The sequence below is a fragment of the Melospiza melodia genome, chromosome 5, assembly GCF_035770615.1.
Source record: "Melospiza melodia melodia isolate bMelMel2 chromosome 5, bMelMel2.pri, whole genome shotgun sequence".
Classification (NCBI taxonomy): Eukaryota; Metazoa; Chordata; class Aves; order Passeriformes; family Passerellidae; genus Melospiza; species Melospiza melodia.
In genome coordinates this window covers 32,215,983-32,237,600 of record NC_086198.1, presented here as the reverse complement: position 1 = coordinate 32,237,600, position 21,618 = coordinate 32,215,983, and the positions used below count along the sequence as shown (strand labels likewise).

Here is a 21,618-nt window from a genome sequence, read left to right as displayed (position 1 = left end):
CACAGGAAAAGGAACCTTGGTCTTCCAATGCAAGCACGTACAAAAAAAGCTCTCTTCTTCTGCACATATTCTGCAGTGGCCTGCAAAAGCAGCTGTTCCAACCTGGCAAGGTACAAGTTGCAAGAAAGGTAACACTTACTCAACAGATCACCCCATTTCCGGGGAGTGTGTGATCCCACAGGTAAAATGTGCACAGTTCTCATGTAATAAAAGGAAGCTTGAAGTGATTCCACCTTTCTAAAACACAACTTTCCCCAGAGCACACACCAGGGCAGGGCTGAGTCCTGTTTGCACAACCTGGCCCCAGGTTTTTTCATCATTCCAAGTATATCTCAAGTTGTGTAATGAGTGTTGTATCATGCTCCTGTTACAAATTATAGAAGGAAAATAATGTGAAAGGTAAACATGGCTGAATGGCTACCAGACCATTTAACTCCAAGCATAAACAATGACAAACCATGTCCAGCACAGAAATCAGAAGCAATGATTAAACTGGAAGCAGTGAATTTGGATGAAATGCCACTGGTTTATTTCCAGTTAGCACACCATTGCTGTCTTTTATTCACAGTGGTGAATTCTGGTCAGGCCCACAGTTGAACAATTAGATGTGGGATAAATAAGTTGTTTCTTGATCCTGGCCTGCCAGCGAAGTTAAACTCTGAAGGCAAGGGCATCTCACTTCAGCATGAAGTGACAAGTTTTAGACAGGTACCTGTCTGTCTATTTTCATCTAGAAAATACATAAGGAAGTCTTGGGTCTTCAGGATGAGAAAGAGGGGGAAAGGGAGCAGAAAAGCGGAAAGACAATCCTCTTGTAGTCCAACAAAACAGTACAAGAGAAGGATGATACCCCTGAGCTGCAAAGGGACCCAGAATTTTACCAAGGTCATACTAAGTTGGGTCACTTGATTTTTTTAAAATTAATTTGTATTCTACTTCAAATACCTATAAAGAAATAAAAAAGGCCACTTAGAAGCAGAGTTCCTTTTGTTTCTTTGGGACAGATTAGTCAAACCCCAAGTATTTCAGTTTATGTTGCTTTAAGAGTACAGACACTGCTCTTTCAGTCCCCTTCCTCTAGGCAATTACCACTGTCTTTCTCTTGACATGATAACTGTAAAAGAAAAAGAGCCTCAGCCATTACTAACATTTACCCAAACCTCCAGTTAATTTGGCAAGGTTGGCCTTAATTCTAACAGTGGTGGAATGATACTGTGGGTTTATGAATGCAGGCTCCAGCTGATTTAAAGAAACCCTCCTGTCAAAATTTAAATGACTCATGATTTTTCCATGGCACAGAGAATGTTTTAATTTACATAATTACACCTGTATAAACTATGCACTGACTGGTTCCCAATCTTGAGTTCACTCCAAAGTCTCCCTAAGGGAAAGGTGTCGCATGTGACAAGAAGCAGTTTATGAGTCTGCAAATGTGAAGGGCAAGAACAAAGAGCCAAATCACTTGCTCTTCCTACAGGGAGAAATCCTACCTACTGCAACACCCTCAGCAAGCACTGATTATTCAGTGAAGTGTGAAACAGCCAGTGCCACAGACACAGACTGCAAAGTCCTCTTTTCAGAAGGTTTGAAATACTGCAATTGGAGCATCAACACCAACCAGCATTACCTGCAGCAACTATTACTATGTCAGCAAGCTGTGTATGGATCTTGAGCTGCTCTTTTGGGGTGTATCTGTGAGTAATGGTCACTGTAGCATCACCTGAAACAGAAGGGAAAAGCAATTAATTGTCAGATGTAAAATACTATAAAAAGCACAGCATTTACCCTCAGGCACAAATTATTTACTTTGGTACATTAACAACAGAACAGATGATCAGATTTATCTTGGGATGTGACTTTTAAATCAGCATAGGCAGAACACTCACAAGACTTGCTGCTCACACATATGAAAAAACATTTGTTCTTAAAAGTTCTCACAGGATGAATTCATTTATATACTTCCCTTCCATGGGAAGGGAAAACCTTCCATGGCTTTGTTACATTCAGTGGAGCTCCACAAAACAAACCCAGCACAGAAGCCAGTGTGTTTTACCAAGCTCAATGTGTAGAGGGTGCCACATGTCTCAGCTATTTGCCACACACAAAAACTTCAACACAAGACCATCAGTAGAAGCACAAGAAGCACACATAATAAACTCTCCTGCTAAGACATGAAAACCCTTGTGATGTTTGATGGAGACACTGAGGAGAGACCACAACATGAGCAGTCACAGGGAGAGGGTCCAAAGGCTCATACTGCATCCAACAGCAGTGTGGTATTCCCTTGAAGGCTGCCCAAGCAAGCAGCAGAGAGAACAGCTCTCCAAGAAGACTGCTGCCAACCCTTTCTGTAATTATTTTTACTGCAGTGTTCAGGTGTTACATACCCCCAATCTCTGCCTTCCACTCATCACAGACACCTAGGTTGTGTTATTTGCAATTAAACTGAAACCTTTTGCCTTCTCGGACATGACCATCACATCTGCTTCCTTTGGAATGTGTCTGACTGGTCTAATCTGTGCCTCTCTTTATCTCTCTCCGGCATCTCATCTTCAACCTTTCTGTGCCCTGGCTTCACTGCTCTCTCCCCTCATTTTTTATGCCTCTTCTTCAGGCTCTGCAGTGCACATTATCTCCCCAAAGACAAGCAGATCAAAATATTTGCAGATGACAAAAACAGAAAAGTACAGGCTGAAAAAATTAGAGGAGTCTTCCAATATCTGCTTTAAGCAAAAGAAGTATGTCTCACCCAAAACCAAAATCATGACTCAGCATAAAGGTTGAGAAAAGCCAATGGATAAAAACCAAAGTTACAAGGTTATCTCTGAGGAATAAAATTGGTGCTAATTTGTCTGTAAAGTTTTAATGTGTCTGTAGTCAGCTCCTGAAACCAAGCAACTGCCTTCACTACCAAAAATGAAAGGAGAAAAAAAAGGGGGAAAAAAAAAAGCCCCTACCTTGAGAATAGCAGTCCAGAAGCTTACAGACACCTCAGAAAGGGGAGGTTTTCCATTTATTTGTGATCATGCCCAAACAGAAAATAAACAACTACTTTTACACTGCTACTTCTGCTGAAAGAAGAGGAATATATTTAACAATTAAGATTCCACATCATACTCCCAAGCCAATTCCCTAGCTTACAAAACAGAGATAGTCTCTTGACCTGCCTACACGGAACAGTATTTATTTTGGAAGGGGTTCACATAGCTTTTCCATCTGATCAGATATTGCCACCTGCAGGACATGAGTGCATCTACATATGAAACATCACAAATTATGACATTCCCCAACTTGTAATTTTTGTTCATAATCTAGAAAGAAAACCAGCCAAAATGCACAACAAAAAGTAGTACCATGTATACCCACCCCTTGCATCATTTCTCAATTGTAAAAAAATTAATCAAATCAGCCCAGTTGATGAAAAAACCTCTTTCTTGACTGATAACCTGAGAAAGTTTTTTCAGCATCTTACTGTAGTTCTTCTCTGGTCCCTATCCTCCCAAGTTTCAAAAAATGAAAAAAAGCTGAAACCATGGCCTGGCCCCTCCTTCCTTTTCACACACCATCCAGGCCAATTTCTCACTGCTCAAAGCAGAAATTAAACCCAAATGCAGAAGATCAACTTCAAGGAGAGCCCCATCTGTGAGTCAGGGAGGAAAACTCCACCAGATTACCCCAAATACAGAATTATTTACCATCATATACACAGCACATAGACACTTAATGCCATCTCATTATCAGAGGAGTACACATTCTTTTGTTTTCTCATTGCCAGCTGTTCTATACTGTGTGCCAGCACTCAGCAGACTGGAAAACTATGAAACTACCTGAGAAATAAATCCATTTCTTCAGATTAGGCAAAGAACTTCCATGAGTTAACTCTTTCTGTATCCAGGCTCCAGTGTCAGCAAGGGACTATGAAGATTCTTCTGTCCCTCCACCAAATATGTGACACACCTAGAACCACTGGCAATGCCCACAAGCAGGGTTTCAATCAAAGTCTTCTGACATATCAGGAACCACAACTTTGGCAGAAGACCATGAAGCACCACAAAAACCTCATGGATTGACCCCCCAAAACAAGCTGCACTACCAGACAGTCAAACAGGAACTAGAAAGCCAGGATACAAGACAACAAAACTGAGCCGTGGATCCAATCCACTCAAAAGCTGGAAGCTGCAAACAGTATTTAGTTACAGCTAGAAACTGCTCATGCAGCTGCTGAGGGTTTTGCAACAAGCTGCTGAAAGCATCACAGGTCACTAGGTCCCCTCATTTCCAGGTGGGAAACGTGTAAGTAGTTCGTAACATGACCTTGTGTTCTACCAAGCCTACTTCAAACATCAGCTGCACTGCCAATAACAAATGTCACCCAATATTTGCAGCAAATGGCAAAAATGCTACTAATTTCCGTGGGAATGAGGATGAGACCAGAACTATGCAGCAATGGTAATTACAATCCAGGCACTGAGAGAAGTTCCAAATAGCAACTTTCCCACAGAGGCTGAATGGAAAAAACAACTCTATGATTAGTATAAAGCTTTTAGTGTTTTATTATATTAATAACCGATTTCACTCTGCTCCAATTAAACAGGCCTGGAATTAAATGTCCACGTTCACCTCATTTGTGGATACCACCACAGCAGTTTCTAACATCAAAATGAAGCAGCAAAAGAGCAGCATTCTATCTAAGCTATATTTGTTTTAATTTCTACAGCACCATTATAGCAGCACATGTAGGCTTCTGTAATTAGGATTCCTTAAAAATATTTCCACCACAGCACTCAATTTCCAGGCGGATATAAACTCCACTGCAGAAACACCCCCCAGGCCAACAAGTAATCATGGTACTCACGCTGTAGAGTTCCTTGGTTGGTCATTCAGGTACTTTTATAAGCAACACCTCACTGACATAGCACAACTCAAGGGTCATGCCACACCTTTTTGTTTATTCATACTTAAATCACTGTGTGTACATGTAGGCATATGTGTACATGTGTGCTCACTGGTGCATGACCAACAAAATCAATATTGAACAAGCATGAGGGTAAGGCATATAAACAGCTACATTGTAAAAACATCACGGGAGCCTCTGCAGCTCTTCAAGGCTACCCTCAAGGATCACTTGAAATAGTAGCTGTTTCAAATGGAGGAAGAAGTGATGACTTAACACCAGAAAAAGTCAAGTCCAGAAACTGCTCTCCTGAGAATAAGGCAGGAAATGTGTGAGCAAATTTATTTTCTTGGTCTGGTCAAAAGTATTCAAAAGTGTGGAAAGCTTGCTCTTAAATCTGAGTCCTCTAGCCAGCTTTATTTTCAGGACTTCACAAATGAAAACATTGGGATAACATTCCTGGACTTACCTCCAGGCCTTTCATGCTCTCCATCAGTATGTAAAAGCATTGAAATAGGCATTCCAACATTTTTGGATCTTCCGGCTACAAGAACATTTTTTCCAAATGTTTGTATTCCTTGCAGGGGAAAAAAAAGTAAAAACTTATTTTCCAGTATTTTGATATATCTAAACCCTTCTTCTCAATCCCCACAACAGAATTATTTATGGTTGTGGATTGCTGACATCAACACGACTTGAAAATCCACAAGGTTTAATTTGAGGGATGAATCCACAAAACTTTCAGCTTTCACCTCAGAGAAAGAAAACTGAGAGCTCATTCAGGGTACCTGAATCACCCTTAGCAAGGACTTAATTTCCTCAGTCCAGCCACAACAGAATGTCTACCAGTAAGGACATGTACATTGTAAATAAAAAATTACAACTATTGAAAACATATGCATTTTCCCCCCTTCCAGTACTGAATTAAGTGCTCCCATTTTTTGTTCTTGTTTTTCTCCCTTCTCTACAAGAGCTTACACATCCCCATCTTTTATTTGACAAATAGAACAACAACAGCACCAAAAATTTCCTGCAAAACTACAAAACCCAGAAAGCTACTGAAGTGTTCCACCAAATACTACTGTCTACACTTAAATAATAGCTGTGCTAATGGCACAAGTGGCCATCTACTTGGCAGCTCCTTATTCAGATTAATACTCTAAATGTTCGTTCTTCAATCAGCCCAACGCATTTAGAGAACCCTGACCTTTTAGCTCACACCTGAGTTGATCCCTTGTTCACCTCCCAGGACAAGAACAGTTCCAGGAGAGGAGCGTCTCTTACCTGTCCGTTTGATGATCTCCCAGACAGCAGCAGCAGTGGCAGGGATTATGGAAGGCTGATCCAGACACAGCCGCCCAATGTTCATGATATGGAACCCATCCACATCCTTCTCAGGGGCGATGGCATTGCAGACTGTCCGCTCATCTATGTGATCTAGGAGACACACAGCCCTCAGCTACAGCTCCTTCCCTTGTCAGGTGCCATCAATGCATCATCACAGCCCAGACCTGGCCAGGGTAATCAATTACTGCTCTTGATTGAGCCAACTACACTGCCCCTAAAGGCAGCTTTACCTTTTCAAACAAACACTTTACTGAAGATTAGGTTAAGCCATTTGTTACAGTGTTGATACAACAGACCCAGTATGCAGCTGAGAATGAGGACAGTAACTATTAGAGGAAACATTCAAGGAAGTCATTTCTGCAATGTAGAATTCTTAAAACATGGAATGACTCAAAAAGTCCAACTGTAGTAGGAGTCCTTGTAAAATATATGTACTATGTAAGTGGCTGTGCCCCAATCCTAGTTGTTCTAAATGAGCTACAGCTGTGATGTCCTTAACTGGGCAGCAGCTGTGGCTCATGAAGGCAACTGGGATAAAAGGGGGTGGGCTTTCCAGTCAGGGAGAGCCTTGGAGGAGCCCTGACTGTGAAGGAACAAGCAACACTGCTGAGAAGAACTGCTCATAAGGTACAGGACTCTAGAAATATAATAACAGCAATATGAGTACAATACCCAACAAACCACAGGAGAACAGTTACATGCATTTTTCTACTTTCTAAGCCCACAGAGGACACACGAGCTAATTTTTAAACAAATCAATGGAAATCTGAAGCTGAAGTAACTTTGAAGGTCTAGCTTTCCTATTCCAACAATGCTTTTTTTAGTCAACTGTTCATCAGTAGGACCAAAACATAGTGTACTTCATGAAAAAAGCCAAGAAGACACCAAACTGTTTGATATTGGTGATCTCAAAACACTAAATATGGCTTAAATGGCATTGCCTGCACAAATTTTGTATTCTTATGTACTCATACTAAATATTTTTCATTTGCACTGATACAAGACAGTTCTGTAACTGCTTAAAGCTTACACAGCATAAACATTAGTACTGATTATGGAAAAAAAAAAGTGTTTGCCAGAGCTCTTCCTGCAGAGTTACAAACCCAAGCATAAACCTGGAATACATAACACCACAGAGGAACAGCTCCACAAAACATCCCACACTAATCCAAAAAGCAAACTGTGCTTAAGACTGACCCACGGCCTGCTGAGAGCCCCATAATGGCACTGACTGACCCAGGGCCTGCAATAACCCAGACCTGCTGAAAGCTTTTGTCTGGGAGAAAGGCAAGCTGAACCCCAGAGCAGGTAGACAGGGCAAGAGCCACTGACCCTCTATGAGTTAATGACCTGTTTGTTACTGAACCTCCTGGGAATTTGGTTGTTCCTCCCCAGCACCTGCAAGAGTGAACCAAACTACTTTCCCCTAAACCCAACAAGTAGGCTGAGGGTTTACAATTTCCATCTCAGAGCAATTGCTTTTTGCATCCCTTACATGACTCACAACCTGAACAGAATCCTGCAACTGTGTGGCAAAATGTCCCAGTGTCCAAGTCAGAACGCACTACAGGAGGTTTAAAAAAACCAAATAAAGGAAAATAAGCATCAACAAGGAAATTCAGATGTTGCCAGTAAAATATTTTAAAGATCTAAACAGGATGTTTTAATTTAGTAGGGTTTTGTGGTTTTCCATTAAAAGGAGGTAGATAATTAAAAGATAAGCATGCTGTAGAACTTAAACCATACTAATCTCCTGTTGTAAGATTTCCAATTAGAAAACCCCTACAGATAAACCAGGCTGCTAAGATTTACAGTTTAATTCTCCACTTTATGATGAGAGCAAGTTTGCTTTTGAATCCTAATGAGAAAATACTGCAGAAATTAAGATATTAAGTACATTGATGAAAGAGTCTCTCAGAACTGAAACTTGCCTCACAGAGACTGAAAGCAACCATAACCCTGTTTTCATGTCAACTTGGGAATTAAAAAGGAAAACAAAACCAAGGAAGAAATTTGGAGTAACCTATTAAATGGCTTTTGCAAAAGAACTTGTTACCCTTAGGCAAGTCAGTTGTTCTTCCAACACAAACTTGGTAGCCATGTTTTTCCTTGTGCCTAGGATGAGCAGAACACTGCTCTGAAAAACACCTCCTCCACACTGTCTTTAGCTTCCCAAAACCTGACAGATAATGGACACAATTATGTTAAAGGAAAAAAAAAATCATGTTTTACATGGATATTTTCAACATTCAAAATTGATTTGCAGAATTCCAGAACAGGATTTACAGTACTGGGAGGAAATGCTGCTGCACAGCTGGGGACAAGTGAGCTGTGAGCCAGAGAAGAAGCTCCCACATGCCTTCTTAATTTCCAGAGGAACAAAATTTCTTAATTATCTTACTGTCAGTCTCATAAAACATGAGCTGATACCCATACAAATTTCCTTGCTGTCATTACAAGCCACTCCCCATGCCAAGTTACTCCCTGCACTCCTCCTCTCCCTTTTTGGCTGAACTTGCAGGACTACACTGGGCATCACTGGCCAAGCATTTGCCCACAGAGAAACTCCTATTTACACAACAACTGCCTCTGGTGCTAGGACATGGAAAATAAAGGCTGCTTTTCAAAAGGGAAGAGTATTGAAAATAATAACATAGCACAAAAGGCATTTGAAAAAAATACTGCATGGATTTTCATCTTCTGTCCCAAATATATTAATATTTTGTGGCCCTCTCCCAGGCAACTCAAACCAATAAAAAAGGAAAATTTCTAGAAAACTATCCGAAGAAATGCAGTCAAAAGTGCACAGAAAATAATTTCTCCTGAGTCAAAGATTAAAATCCTCAAAGTTAAGTTGCCCCAGCTTAAAATAGTGCAACAGAACAAAGCTATTTCTGATTCCTTTTTTAACCCAAAATTGATCAAAAGCCACACCTTAAGTAGTTTACTGCAGAAAAGTCCCAAACCCCACACCACAACCTCAGTTCTGGAATAAGCAGCCTTCAATGACAGAGTTTTCACAACTTCTGAGCTTTGTCTCCTTCCATTACAAGGCAAATAAAATCTGGAAAACAAGCTAACTTAACTTTTAACCCTTTAGTTTATTAAGTTCCTTTGAGGAAAAAAACCCACTTAGCTGAGTTATATTGTTATGGAATAACAATATAACTCACAGAAAGAGCTTACTGAATATTTCCAGTTCACGAGAAACCGCACATTTTACTTTACTATACAGACACTGCAATATTGACAAAGTTCTGCTATGGATTAAATTGTTCTAAAGCTCTTCCTACCACAAGCAACAGCTATGCCTGTCTGATAGATTGGAGAGAGGCTAATTAGTCTTCATGTAGTTATTGTGTCACTGGGCAAGAATCTCCAAACAATTGTAGGACTAATCCTTACTTAAGGACTTGAGCACTTCAGTACAGAAGCATCAAACAGTTCAACTGACACAGCTAGAATTATCATCATGCTTTTTTTCTTTCCTCATGTTGACCAGGTTTAAACTCACTACATTTTGAGACTAAAAGAAGTTCTGAACTGTGCACTGATGAAAGCAGACTTTAGCAACCTGATATTCTCCTGATAAATGCATTTCTATGAGTAGTACCTAACCATTCCCCTGAGTACCCTCACCAGCAAGACACATGACACCTCATTTTTAGGGAACACTGGGAGTCCAGTGTACAAGCCTGCTTCCTTTGCTACAGGCGTCATACAGGATGATTCCCATCCCCAAGCTGCTGGTGCTTCATCTTCTACAGTTCTCATGGCTGCAATTAAACTCTGGTAAATACATCACCTGCTGCTGCAAATCTCTGTCACTGGGAAAGATGCTCCTCCAAAGGAAACTGTCCACATTCCATCAGCTCCTACCTTGAAGGCCAGGACGTGGCTCCCGACTTGTGTTATTCTCCCACCTTGTGGCGAACTTATTTCACTACATGGCGCATTTTGGGCGGCTTTCGTGTACCGCCAAGTGCAAACCCTCCTCACCATGAGCACTGCTGTTTATTACAAACACAACCAAAGCATTTTTTCCTTCATAACACTCAGTTTGGCTGTTTTATAGATAAAAAACATTTTCAGTTTAGTTCTTTATTTCTCTGCAAGTTTCATCCCTGCAAAAATACCACTTGGCCAACTACTCCCCAGTGATATTTCAGTGAGATTTTATTATAAATTAAAAGAAGGTAAATAAAACCCCAAAAATTTAGTCAAGGCTTTTTAGCACAATGCTCACCTGGAACATTAGGGCCAACAATGAAAACAAATGGTGAATGTTTAAGGCAAAACCTGGAATCGCTATGAAAAAGGCTATAGCATCACCTGCTATATATCATAATGCTGCATGATATAGAGAATGAAAGCATAAAATTCAAGGCAAAGCAGTGCAACAATCGCAAAAAAATAAAGAAGATAAAACTGGATAAATTAAGTGAAATGCCTTGAAACACCACTGTGACAGATCATTAAAAAAAGACAAGTATTACATATGGAAGTATTTTCTTTAAAATGAACTGCATACTCAACAAAAAACACCTCACCCAACCCTTCCTTATGCAGATCCTCTTTCAAGACTTTCTTATGGCCGTAAGGTACACTTGCAACCCAAAACTATTCAACTCTTTCCTCTTATATGGACCATGTAATATAAGGAGTGGGACAAAGATGTCACACACCTGGGAGAGGCAGCTGAACTAATAAGCCACTAACTCTGGAATCCTTGTTGAGTTTTGCTGTCATATCCAAGAGCTCTTCCTGTGAAATGTCTTTAGGCCTCAGTATGATCTCACTAGAAATGCCTGATAAAAACAAAAGACAGAGGACATGTCAGAATAAGAATACAGAGTGATCAGCTTAGTCATTTAATTCAAAAATCAGTCTGATTCTTAAGAACTGTCTCCAAACACAAAATGAAACTTGCAGCACCCATTCAAGTCACATTAAAACTACTTTCTCCATACATCCATGCAATGCCTTAGGTGCATCAGAAAACATGTGGAAGAAATTAGTGCAAAATTAAATTAAGATACTAAGGGGATTCCTCCTGCTTTTTTTTTTTTCTCTTTAAAGCTTACTAAAGGAACACTCATATGACATACCCGCAGCTGCAGCTGCCTTTATCTTGTTCCTGACATAGATGTGACTGGCTGGATTGTCTCCTACCAATATGACAGTGAGGTGAGGCCTCTGGTTGCCAGCAGATATCCACGATTCCACGTCCCTTCGAACTTCTTTCAAAACCTGGTGTGCAAGCCTTGTCCCTGAGATAACAGCTGCTTCATCACTACAAAGATAAAAAGGTACACAGTACTTAGGGCTAAAATTGCATCAGGAAGAAGGCACCTTCAAGTGTGTACTCTACCATTTTCAACACTCCCAAATGTTTTGATTCATGTAGTGGTACTTCAATTATTACTTCAAACACACTAAAACACTACAAACCTACCCGGGAAAAGAAGTGCTTTCCCACTTATCACAGTTGAGATGGCCACAATACACAAAGTATCACCATACAATTTCAGAAGGCTTTCAGCACTCATCCATACACAGTGACACCATAGCTCTTCAGATGACTCCATGCCCTTACCTACACAGAGTAACAGCACACAACTCCAGAAGGCTGCAAGCCTCTGCTCTTTCTTATTCAACCTTTTACACCCTCTTGTTTATGCACTGCACCTGTGTGCCCTCTGCTCCCTGTGGTGATTGGTCAGTGCCCCTGGACACTCCATGGCTGTTACCTTCAACAAGGTTCACCTGCTGCTCACAGCTGGAGCCCATTGGGGATGAGGCTCAGCCACAGCCCCACTCCCAATTCCACAAACTGTGTGCCCACATCCACTTTCTTACCTGAAGAGTGTGGATGTGCTATCAGTGCACGTGGAAGAGAAGCTCACCATCCACAACTCATTTCCCAACACACACAGCCAGCCATGTAAATGTATATGAACTCCTGCGTTTTGGAATAAAATATGAGGATGGTCTTACTCCCTTAAGTTTTACTTTACCCATTTCCCTCCTCAAATTTCCCTAAAAATTGATTTGATGTAGCATTATTTACACAATTTTTTGTCCAAGCCTCAAAGAGGTAGTTCTCATTTTTCATAGCTGATGGGAAAGGAGTCAGTACATAGCACTTCTCACATCTGTAAAATATAAAAATAGCAAATACTGAAATATGTTGATGCTTCTTAGGTTTAGAACCTAGATAAGTCCTTTGATGGCTATATCACACAAGAACTGCATGAACAAATAAATCACTGCCTGTACAGAAAGCTTACACTGCAGCAGGCTATTCAAGACATTGAAACTAAGCCATGAATAATTACTATTGTAAATTTTACACACATTAAAACATTGACCAGGTGTTGGCAAATGACAGGTTTAATGATAGATTTGTGACAGATTTCATGACCAAGTTAAAATGACAGACTTAATATGTGTCACTGCACCATCCTGTCCCACTGTTATCCCACCCACACAGGCATGCTCTTACTCTGAACCCACCATGGATTTACCACAGAAAATTCTTCTTGTTTATGAACCCAGTGACTTGCAGGCCATGACACAAACTAAGATCTGCACTGCTATTTTAGATCAATTTGTACTCCAGAAGCCCGAGATCACATCTCGCATCACAACAGGACATGTCCCACACCCCATAAAAACCTCTGGAAAATTATTAGTGCAGGGACATCTATGTTTTGCAGAACTGGAAAAAACAGTTACTAGCAACGTAGCACAGAAGTAGAATATGCACTGGTCCAGAAATACAGCTGTTTCTCCCAAAACTGACAGAATCAATACTCAATACACAGAACATCCAAGGGTCAGACGCTTATTTCAATGGCTGTTCAGCTCACTGATCTTTTCATTCTTGAAATCACAAAGACAGTGCTCTCAGCATCGGCACTTGTGACGTGCTGAACCTCTAGTCAGTTTTCAGACAGGTCTTAACACAATTACATGTTCATGAAAAGGTTCATAAGCAGGAGCTCAAACAGACCCTCCCCCGCAGACCCAGGCAAGAGCTCAGAGCTGCAGTGCTGCAAAACCAACACCAGAATCCATTTGCAGACAGCACAATAAATTAAATGCAGGGGGTGATTATTGTCAGGACACTGATCCCCAGTGCTACAAAGCATGCCCTGTTTGCCACTAAATGATGAATATACACGGCAATTCTGTATAAATCCCCTGACAGGCTCTTTAAGGTATCAGGAGCAAGCAAACTCGCAGACTCCCCTCAGGGAGGGGGCAGGAAGGTCACATAGCGAGGGGTTTCTTCAATTTCAAGGGCACCGCTTAAATCCCCAATGTATCACCAAGGCCAGGGCCACGGCCCGCTCGCCCCCCGCTCTCCCGCTGCTTCTTCCCCATTTCCCCGGGAAGAACCGCGGAACTCAGCGGGGATCGGAGGGCATCCGTCCCGAAGGGCGATCGCGGGGGGCCCGAGCGCGCTGATCCCTCAGGCGTTTCCCGCCCTTTGGACCCGCCGCACAATGAGGGGTACGAGGATGAGGAGGATGAGAAGGAGGGAGGAAGGAGAATGACGAGGAAAAAGACCCGATCGGTGCAAGGTACCTGGCGGCGCTGCGGGGGAAGCTGCTGGCGCTGCGAGCGAGGGCTCGCCACCGCCTCAGGGGCGCCCAGCCCGGGCGCAGCAGCGCGGCAGAGGAGGCGGAGGAGAGGGACAAGGCTGTGGCGGCCGCCGCCATTTCGGTCGGTCCCCACCGACGGAAGCGGCGCCGCAACCAAGCGACGGCAGGCGGGGCCACCGCCGGCACCGGGATCGCGGCCAGAGCGGGCGGAGCTCGGGGACTGCAGGAGCTGAGGAATCTGCGTGACAGGGATTTGGAGCTTTAGGGTACAGCAGGAGCCGCGCAAAAGATGCCCCAAACATGGGCTTGGCTGCAGCCTTTGGCTCCCGTGAGCTGCTGTTCCCGTCGCAATTTGGGTTGGGCAGACACAGGGCTCCACGGACAAGCATCGCTGCTGCCCCTTATAGTTATTCCCTGCACCCCCGTGTTTTCTGAGGGAAAAACTCAGGGAATCGCTTGCAGCTTGCATATTGGTGACTTCTGTCATGTTCAATGGCAAATTTTATAGTAAAAAAATCGCCTGTGCAGAGCGGAAGGAGCAAACAAACCAAGATCTGAAATAGCATTTAAAAAGCACGCCAAAATAACAGCACTCCCACTAGCCTACTGACAGCGGGAAAATTCCTTTATAAAGCTGGGAAAAGCTTTGGAAGGATGTGTCAACTTAGTGAGGCTTCATATTCTGCTATGGTCCTGGCAAGGACTCTGACGAGTTAAATGTTTCCAAAAGCATTGTGGCTCAGGTGCTTCCACAGACAATGTGCATGCTGGATTTTAATGGCTTGCCCTTTCTAAAATATTATTCTTATCAAATTATACCCTGGATAAAAACACGCCATTGTCCTCCCACCCCTCAGCACCGCCCGTCCCTCAGCATCTCCCGTCCACCGCTCACCCACTTCGGCTGCTTGTCCCGGCCCTTCCCCTCGTCCCGCGGTTGCGACCCCGCTTCCACCTGTGGGGTCCGGCCGACATGGCTGCGGCCTCCTCAGGGCTCCTCATCCTGCTCCACGCTGCTGCTCCCGGCCTGGGCGCCGCTGAGGGGCTGGGGAACCTTCCTTCGCCTTCCTCCCGGCGCCCCGGGCCGGCTGCAGCGCCAGCAGCGTCCCTCGCAGCGCCGCCAGGTACGCGGCGCCCACCGGGGAGGTTTCCTGCTCGCTCCTTCCTCTTCACCCTCCTCACCCTCCTCGTCCCCCTCACGCTGAGGCGGGAAGCGCGCGGGGGGCAAAAAGGGCGGGAAACGCCTGAGGGGACGCCGAGGAGCATTTGATCAGTGTTTGGTGAGGGGACAGAACGTGGCACAAATGTCCTGGTTTTACTTTCAGAAGACGCAAAAGTTCAACCAGGGAAAAGTAGAGACTTTCAAATTTCAGGCACAAACTTTGTGCTGTTAAAAAAAACCCCAAAACCAAAAACGAAAAAACCAACCAGATTCAAAGAGTCGGGAACTCTGCAGCTGTGGGACATTAATGCTACAGCGTGTCTAATTCCCACGCAGAATATGGTAATATTGCGAAGGTATAGAAGGGAATGCCAACAATATGTGCATAACTCTTTGGAGTTTATGCAACTTTCAAGAGGCTTTGGAAAAATACACACACTTTCAATAAGGAAAATGCCACGATCTTAGAGAGGCTTATATAGGTGACATCAGCAATGCAACACGTTTGCTGAACTTTTAATATGAAAAGCACATTGAAAATTGTGACCAGACATAAATTTTCTGGGTTTTTTTTAGTTATGTGACTGACGTGGAGAGAAGTTAGTTTCTGGGATTGTCTACAAATGAGTGTTATCCCAAATTTTTAAATCATCTGGTCAGTGATCTATCAGAACCAAAGTCAGCTGAAGAATGGTTTGGCAAGTGACAAGAGGACAGACATAACAGGTATGGGGATTGCTGGGAACTTCGGTGTGGGTTTGATTTGTTTTAAATTCACAAAGACATCTTTTGTTGACTTCAGTAGCAGCGCTAATTTCATCTGCATACCCAAGTAAAAAAAAAAATAAAGTGCTGGGTTTGTTTTGATGATTTGTTATCAGAGAAAAAGAACTTTAATGTGTGATTTTCTTCCCCCCCCCCCCCCCCCCCATATAATAGAATAAGCTTTAAGGTGAGATCCTCATGAAGATCCCCTTACCACACAGAATTTGTAATGCGTGCTTAGACTACACACTAGAATTCTTGGCAACATCTATAATTCTTAATCATTCTTATAGAATAACCCAAAAGACAAGTTAAACCAAGTTAAGATATGTCAATCCAGCTTAAGAGAAGCTGAAAATCCCTGTTCTCTTGCCTAATGATGAAAACCAGTGAAAAAGTCAAAATAGCACACACTTCTGCAAATATCTGACAGAATTTGGAGACTGTCACTATATAGAAAGAATTGTTACTACTTCTAGTAGGAATAGTTATTACTGTCTATCACTTATTTTGTAATATGGAAACTGCTATTTCAGCTAAATCAGATTGTTACTACTTGAAAACATGCATGAAAAATGGGTCTAAATGATCCAGTAATATTTGTGAATGGCATTATTAATGTTTATCGCTGTTTTTTCTGTTATTACTTTCTAAAATTATTGCTTTTCTAATGCTATTTTCACTGTTATTACTTTGTAAAAGCAGTACCAGAACCTTTGTGCCGCGTTCGGTCCCCTCACCAAACACTGATCAAATGCTCCTCGGCGTCCCCTCAGGCGTTTCCCGCCCTTTTTGCCCCCCGCGCGCTTCCCGCCTCGGCGTGAGGGGGACGAGGAGGGTGAGGAGGGTGAGGAGGAAGGAGCGAGCAGGAAACCTCCCCGGTGGGCGCCGCGTACCTGGCGACGCTGCGAGGGGCGCTGCTGGCGCTGCAGCCGGCCCGGGGTGCCGGGAGGAAGGCGAAGGAAGGTTCGCCAGCCCCTCAGCGGCGCCCAGGCCGGGAGCAGCAGCGTGGAGCAGGATGAGGAGCCCTGAGGAGGCCGCAGCCATGTCGGCCGGACCCCACAGGTGGAAGCGACGTCGCTTGGGGACGGACCGAGAGATCCAGGTGGCGGCTGAGGGACGGGAGACGCTGAGGGACGGGCGGTGCTGAGGGGTGGGCGGAGCTGAGGGCGGGAGAAGCTCATCCTTAAGGTAAATCTCCGCAGTCCGTAGGGGAGCTTTGAGAAAACCTGTCTGCTATTTCTTTTTCGTGACAAGCCGTTTCTGCAGAGGGCAGAAGAATCTGCTTTTTATTTCTGTTGAAACCCTTTAAGTGTAGCGCCTTCATTTGAAATGTGTTCAGCCGCTTTAATCAAATAGTAGTGGTTAAAACCCCCAAGCTCTATAATAATTGTTGCTGTCTTGGAGGGTGATAGCTTCTGAGTGTGCTCTTTTTGTATGGAAGAAAATAGTGAGCTCAGGTCCACGGAACAAGGTGTTTGGCTGGGTTTTTGCAGAAGTGTTCCTCTATTTTTGATGTTAAATGGAGTATACTTTTCAAGGAATTTTCCTCCCTTCCTAGAGAAGTCTTTACAAACGACTGACATGTTATTCAGATGGTGACAATCATAATTTTTGATTGTCATAATTTTACCCTTGCAGAGTAAGCATGTTTATTTTCTCCAAGAAAGCATTTGGCTCCATGGTCTGCAGCTATTGAGAACTAAGCAATTTTCTAGTCATTCCTTCAAATATTTTATAAGTGTTTTCAGTTCATCGAGCTCATTACCAGTTAGTACAAAATATGCTATTTACTCAAAGCTAGAAATTTACATGGAAACCAAACTCTCTTTTCAATTCCAGGACAAAAAACATACAAACAACCAAAAAACCCAAACCAGCCAACAAAAATAAAAACAAAACAAAAACCCAAACAATTTCAAGTGTAAAACATAGTTTTAAGTTGCAATGATAGGCTTACTGTGACTTTGTACATTTGACTTATCTACAGGCCCTTATGTGAATGCCTTAGGGTGCTGTGAAGATTAACTTTATTCATGCTTACCATCTTGACAATTTCAAAGAACGGATGATAACAATTCTTGGACCTCATGAGGACTTTAACAACCTGGGAGGCTTTTGATGTATCCTGTTTTACTAACATTTTTTCTTGGGCAATGTACTTTCCTGCTGAAAACTGGGTGGGAGGCAAAAATCCAGAGTTGCACAAGATACTTCCATTGCTGTTTTGGTTGATTAACTTGCATCTGAAGAAAAACATATGACACAGAGCACAAGGGAAGAAGTATAGAAGTTTTTTACTGAGCCATGGCTTTCAAAAAGAGCATATTAAATAGGCATCTATTGCTGCTGGTAAATTATACTTTTCAGTTTTTGAAAGAATCTGGTTATTGTTAGTGTTTTAGTCACGGTCTTTGGTGTGTACTGGGCAGGAAAAGTGAAAAATCTGCCCTGGGATTTTGTCAAATGTCTGCTGCTCTGGTAAAGTGAAGCTGTGCGTAGCTCTGTCTGGGCTGTTCCTGAGACAGACATGGTGTAACAGGGCAATGTGGTCATTTCAGACAGACACCATTCCCTGGGGGAAAGCCATCATGTGTGCAGACACACTGGAGTTTGCTGAGAGGTGGCCAGGGCAGGCAGGACTTTCTCAAGGTTCTGAAGAGGGAGCAACAGTCTCAGGTCACCTTTAAATGGCAGGGGGAAAAAATCACCTTTTTATTTTTGCAAGGAAAAAAATGTGCAAGGAAATTCACAAGGAAACAGAAGAACATTTCATGCTCTCTACTCATGGGTGTGTAAAGGAGACAGATTTCCATTACCTTCATTTGTCTGTCCCGTGTTCTGGGGATGAGCCAGCTTTCCTCAGGTGTCACAGGAGAACACTCATGACTGCCCCATGTCAACAAGGCCACGATGTGGGTGTGCTTTCAGATAAGGTTTTGTCGGATTTCATGTGGATTTCATTTCATTTCATTTCATTTCAGTAGATTTGTCACTAAACAAGTACCATGTACCTAGTGACAGAAGAGATTGTTTGTCCTGGAAATGTGCACTAAGGAATCCAGACAAGGGGATTCTTGGCTTTCAGAAGTGCCAGAGATCCTTGTTACAGCTGGGACCCGAACCATTTCTCTTCTGGAAACAAATTTACTGTTGCAAACTTTTACTGTTTCCTACCATAGCAAACGCTGTTAACTCCTTCCCACCCAGCAAAATGCGTTTAACTTTAAACACAGCCCACTTCAAGGTGGGCTGGAGAATAGCAAGAATGGAAATTCCTGCAGATTGCAGGGGTGTGCCTGGGTTCCATCCATCCGTCCTGGGGTTAATGTCTCTTCATACCAGCAGTTCAGATCAGCTTCACATCAGAGGGTTCAAGTGATGTGCCTCTGAATCTAGAAACACGTTTGCTTGGCACAAAGTGCCCCTGACACTTCAGAGAGAGCTGGTCTGCAGGTGTGTCCAGGAATCCCAGGGTACACAGAGGTCGCTGCTTCCCTGCATCCCACTGGCCCAACTGACACAGGTACACAGCTCCAGTTAACATGGAATTCACAAAAACCTGGGATGTTTTTCAACAGGAAAACATTTTTATTGCATTATATATTTCATTACATTATCATGAGAAATCCACCTCTTTACATACAATTTTCCAAAGCAGAATAATGAATATTAGTTATTCTTTATGAGTCGTGACACTATGTCATACAAGTAGACATAAAATGTCTAAGTCTCTCCAGAACATTTACTGTTCCTTTAGATCTTGTGCATAAATACCAAATATTGTAATGTAAACTCATTTAAAAACAAACCAGCTAACCAACCTCAACATTATCTGGTTAAAACCCAAACCAGTCATGGCACAAACCCCCATAATTTCATAGAAATTATTAAATCCTTCTAAGTATTGAATAGGGGAAAAAGACTTCAGGGGCAAAATTTGTGATTTCACTAGACAGCACATTGTGCAAAAAGGTCCAAGGCATTCTGTATTAGAGGCTGGAGAGTTGGAGTAGGAAAAAGAGATTCAGCAAAACATTCTTGCCTGAACCAGGTTTTATTCCCATGTAATCCTGGACAGGCACTGCAATGTTAAGTGCCAGCCAGCACTCTTGTTATTCCTGATGCAAGGATATCGGCACAATCCATTCAAACCTCTCCTGTCACACTCTCTGCAGACGTTTACAAAATCATCTTCATGATGCATTCATCTTCTTTTCAGATATTAATATTATATAGGAACTTATTGGCAAACAGAATTTGGTAAGAAGGAGTTTGCACAAAGGTGGAGCAAGTTCTGAGAAGGCTGCTGAGAGGTGTCCTGCAAAGCTTCCACTGTCTTATCAAATGGATTCAATCATTTTGTCTCAGTCAATAAAACCATACAGAGGATTAGGCAATAACAACTATGAGGAGAGGGAATGAAACATAGAACATCTGATCTACAAATCCATCAAAACTAGAGAGTTGAGCTATTGTGTCCTCACAGCATCTGTTTCCTGGGATCTTGTGGCAAACAGGTAACTTCATTCCAAGGTGTTCCCTTCATCACTCACAGCTTGTTGGCTGAACTGCAATAGGCAGAATTCAAATTGTAAAACCCGCCAGGAAGTTTTTCCATAAGTTTTTTTTTTGCATACACCAGATAATAAATCCCATAAGATGTGTGGAAAAGATGCCTGATGGTGATGATGGAATGTACTGTGGCTAGATTTGCAATTAATCAGGCATTTGTTGTGGATACTCTCCCTAACAGCCTGCTGGGTTGTCTCTTCCCCACCACAGAAGCCACTTTCTGGACACATTTTTGGAGTAACTAACCAGATTTCCTTACAGGAATCAATAACAGAATGTGGCTCGTTATTCTTGTGTTTAAGAAGGTAAGTTTGGTTCCAAGCTTTGGTGACAGCTGGCCCGGCACGTACCTACGGAGGATCCTGGTGACCAGGAGCTTGACCCAGGGAGCGATGGGGTCCAGACAGATCGTCAGTCCCTGCTTCGTCGTGGCTCTGCGGGCGAGACAGGGAGGGGGTGAGGCCGGGGCCGGGGCCGGGGCCGGGGCCGGGGTCGGGGTCGGGGCCGGGCACTTACATGACCTCGGGCACGGCGCAGTGCGGCCCCTCGGCGAGGAACTCCAGGCGGGCCAGGCGCCGCGGCGGGATCATCTCGGACACGGTCCGCACGCAGCGGCAGCGCAGCTCCCCGGCCAGCGGCGCGCCTGGCAGGCGAGAGGAGCCTTCTGAGCCTCGGTTCCGGGGTCCCCCGAAACCCCCGGTCCCCGGACGGGCCCGGCCCCCCGCGCACCCCTGCCGAGGCCCGGCCGCGGACGGATGGGTAACCGCGGCTCGGTCGCTTACCCTGGCACAGAGCGGCGGCGGCCAGGAGGAGGAGGAGAGAGAGGTACGGGTTCATGGCTGGTGCTGGCGGCGGAGAGGGTGCAGGAGCCGGCGAGGCGGCCCCCTTTCCCTCCCGTGCTTTTATTCCCGGCCGGGAGCTGCCGGGGAATTTCCCGGAGTGTAGCCAGAGGGCAGTGCCCGGTTGGCCCCTTTCCACCTGTGGGTGTATGCAGCTAAAGGAGCAGGGCGGAGAGAGAAGAGCGACCGTTCCCGGCACAGCGGCTGCTTTAGGTCCGGGAGCGAGGGAAGTGTGGCACTGCGCCGTCCCGAGAACCGCCCAGCGTCTGCTGGGACCCCATTCTCCGAAAGGAGCGGCGGCTTTTTGTGGGAGCTCTCCGTTAGCTTGCCGGGTGCAGGGTGCTGTGCCAAAGGGGAATTTGGGTTCTGGAGGTTGCCTTGCTGCCGAACCATGTGCAACCACGCACTCTTACTCAGTGGGCATTG

At 43.8% G+C, this 21,618-nt stretch overlaps 2 protein-coding genes across 5 annotated transcripts in view; both read right to left on the bottom strand.

Moving 5' to 3' along the window:
* The window catches only part of LOC134418484 (bifunctional methylenetetrahydrofolate dehydrogenase/cyclohydrolase 2, mitochondrial-like), a 43,552-nt gene extending 29,552 nt beyond the window's left edge, over positions 1-14,000 (bottom strand). Inside the window, exons 1-6 of one of the 4 annotated variants that reach the window (XM_063156852.1) lie at positions 13,835-14,000; positions 11,350-11,534; positions 10,927-11,049; positions 6,179-6,331; positions 5,364-5,471; positions 1,628-1,720 (exon numbers count right to left, since the gene is read on the bottom strand). In XM_063156852.1, the coding sequence (XP_063012922.1) occupies positions 1,628-1,720; positions 5,364-5,471; positions 6,179-6,331; positions 10,927-11,049; positions 11,350-11,534; positions 13,835-13,968 (796 nt within the window). In that variant the 5' untranslated portion in view covers positions 13,969-14,000. Of the gene's footprint in view, positions 1-1,627; positions 1,721-5,363; positions 5,472-6,178; positions 6,332-10,926; positions 11,050-11,349; positions 11,535-12,100; positions 12,201-13,834 lie in introns of those variants that run through there. The other 3 variants (XM_063156851.1, XM_063156848.1, XM_063156850.1) reach the window with 3 other exon arrangements.
* A 5,354-nt stretch (positions 14,001-19,354) lies between these two features.
* Positions 19,355-21,190, bottom strand: LOC134419017 (interleukin-8-like). Its single transcript, XM_063158016.1, has 4 exons — positions 21,136-21,190; positions 20,870-20,996; positions 20,704-20,787; positions 19,355-20,349 (listed from the first exon to the last, which is right to left on the bottom strand). The coding sequence occupies exons 1-4, from the start codon at positions 21,188-21,190 to the stop codon at positions 20,331-20,333; spliced, it is 285 nt and encodes a 94-aa protein (XP_063014086.1). The 3' UTR covers positions 19,355-20,330.
* Positions 21,191-21,618: the final 428 nt, after the last annotated feature.

Bases quoted from the DNA above. Each gene is read 5' to 3' on its own strand.
- LOC134419017 (XM_063158016.1), bottom strand. From the start codon at position 21,190: ATGAACCCGTACCTCTCTCTCCTCCTCCTCCTGGCCGCCGCCGCTCTG. The intron at 20,997-21,135 runs GTAAGCGACCGA...CTCGCCTGCCAG, and splicing joins CGCCGCCGCTCTGTGCCAGG to GCGCGCCGCTGGCCGGGGAG. The intron at 20,788-20,869 runs GTAAGTGCCCGG...TCTCGCCCGCAG, and splicing joins TGCGCCGTGCCCGAGGTCAT to AGCCACGACGAAGCAGGGAC.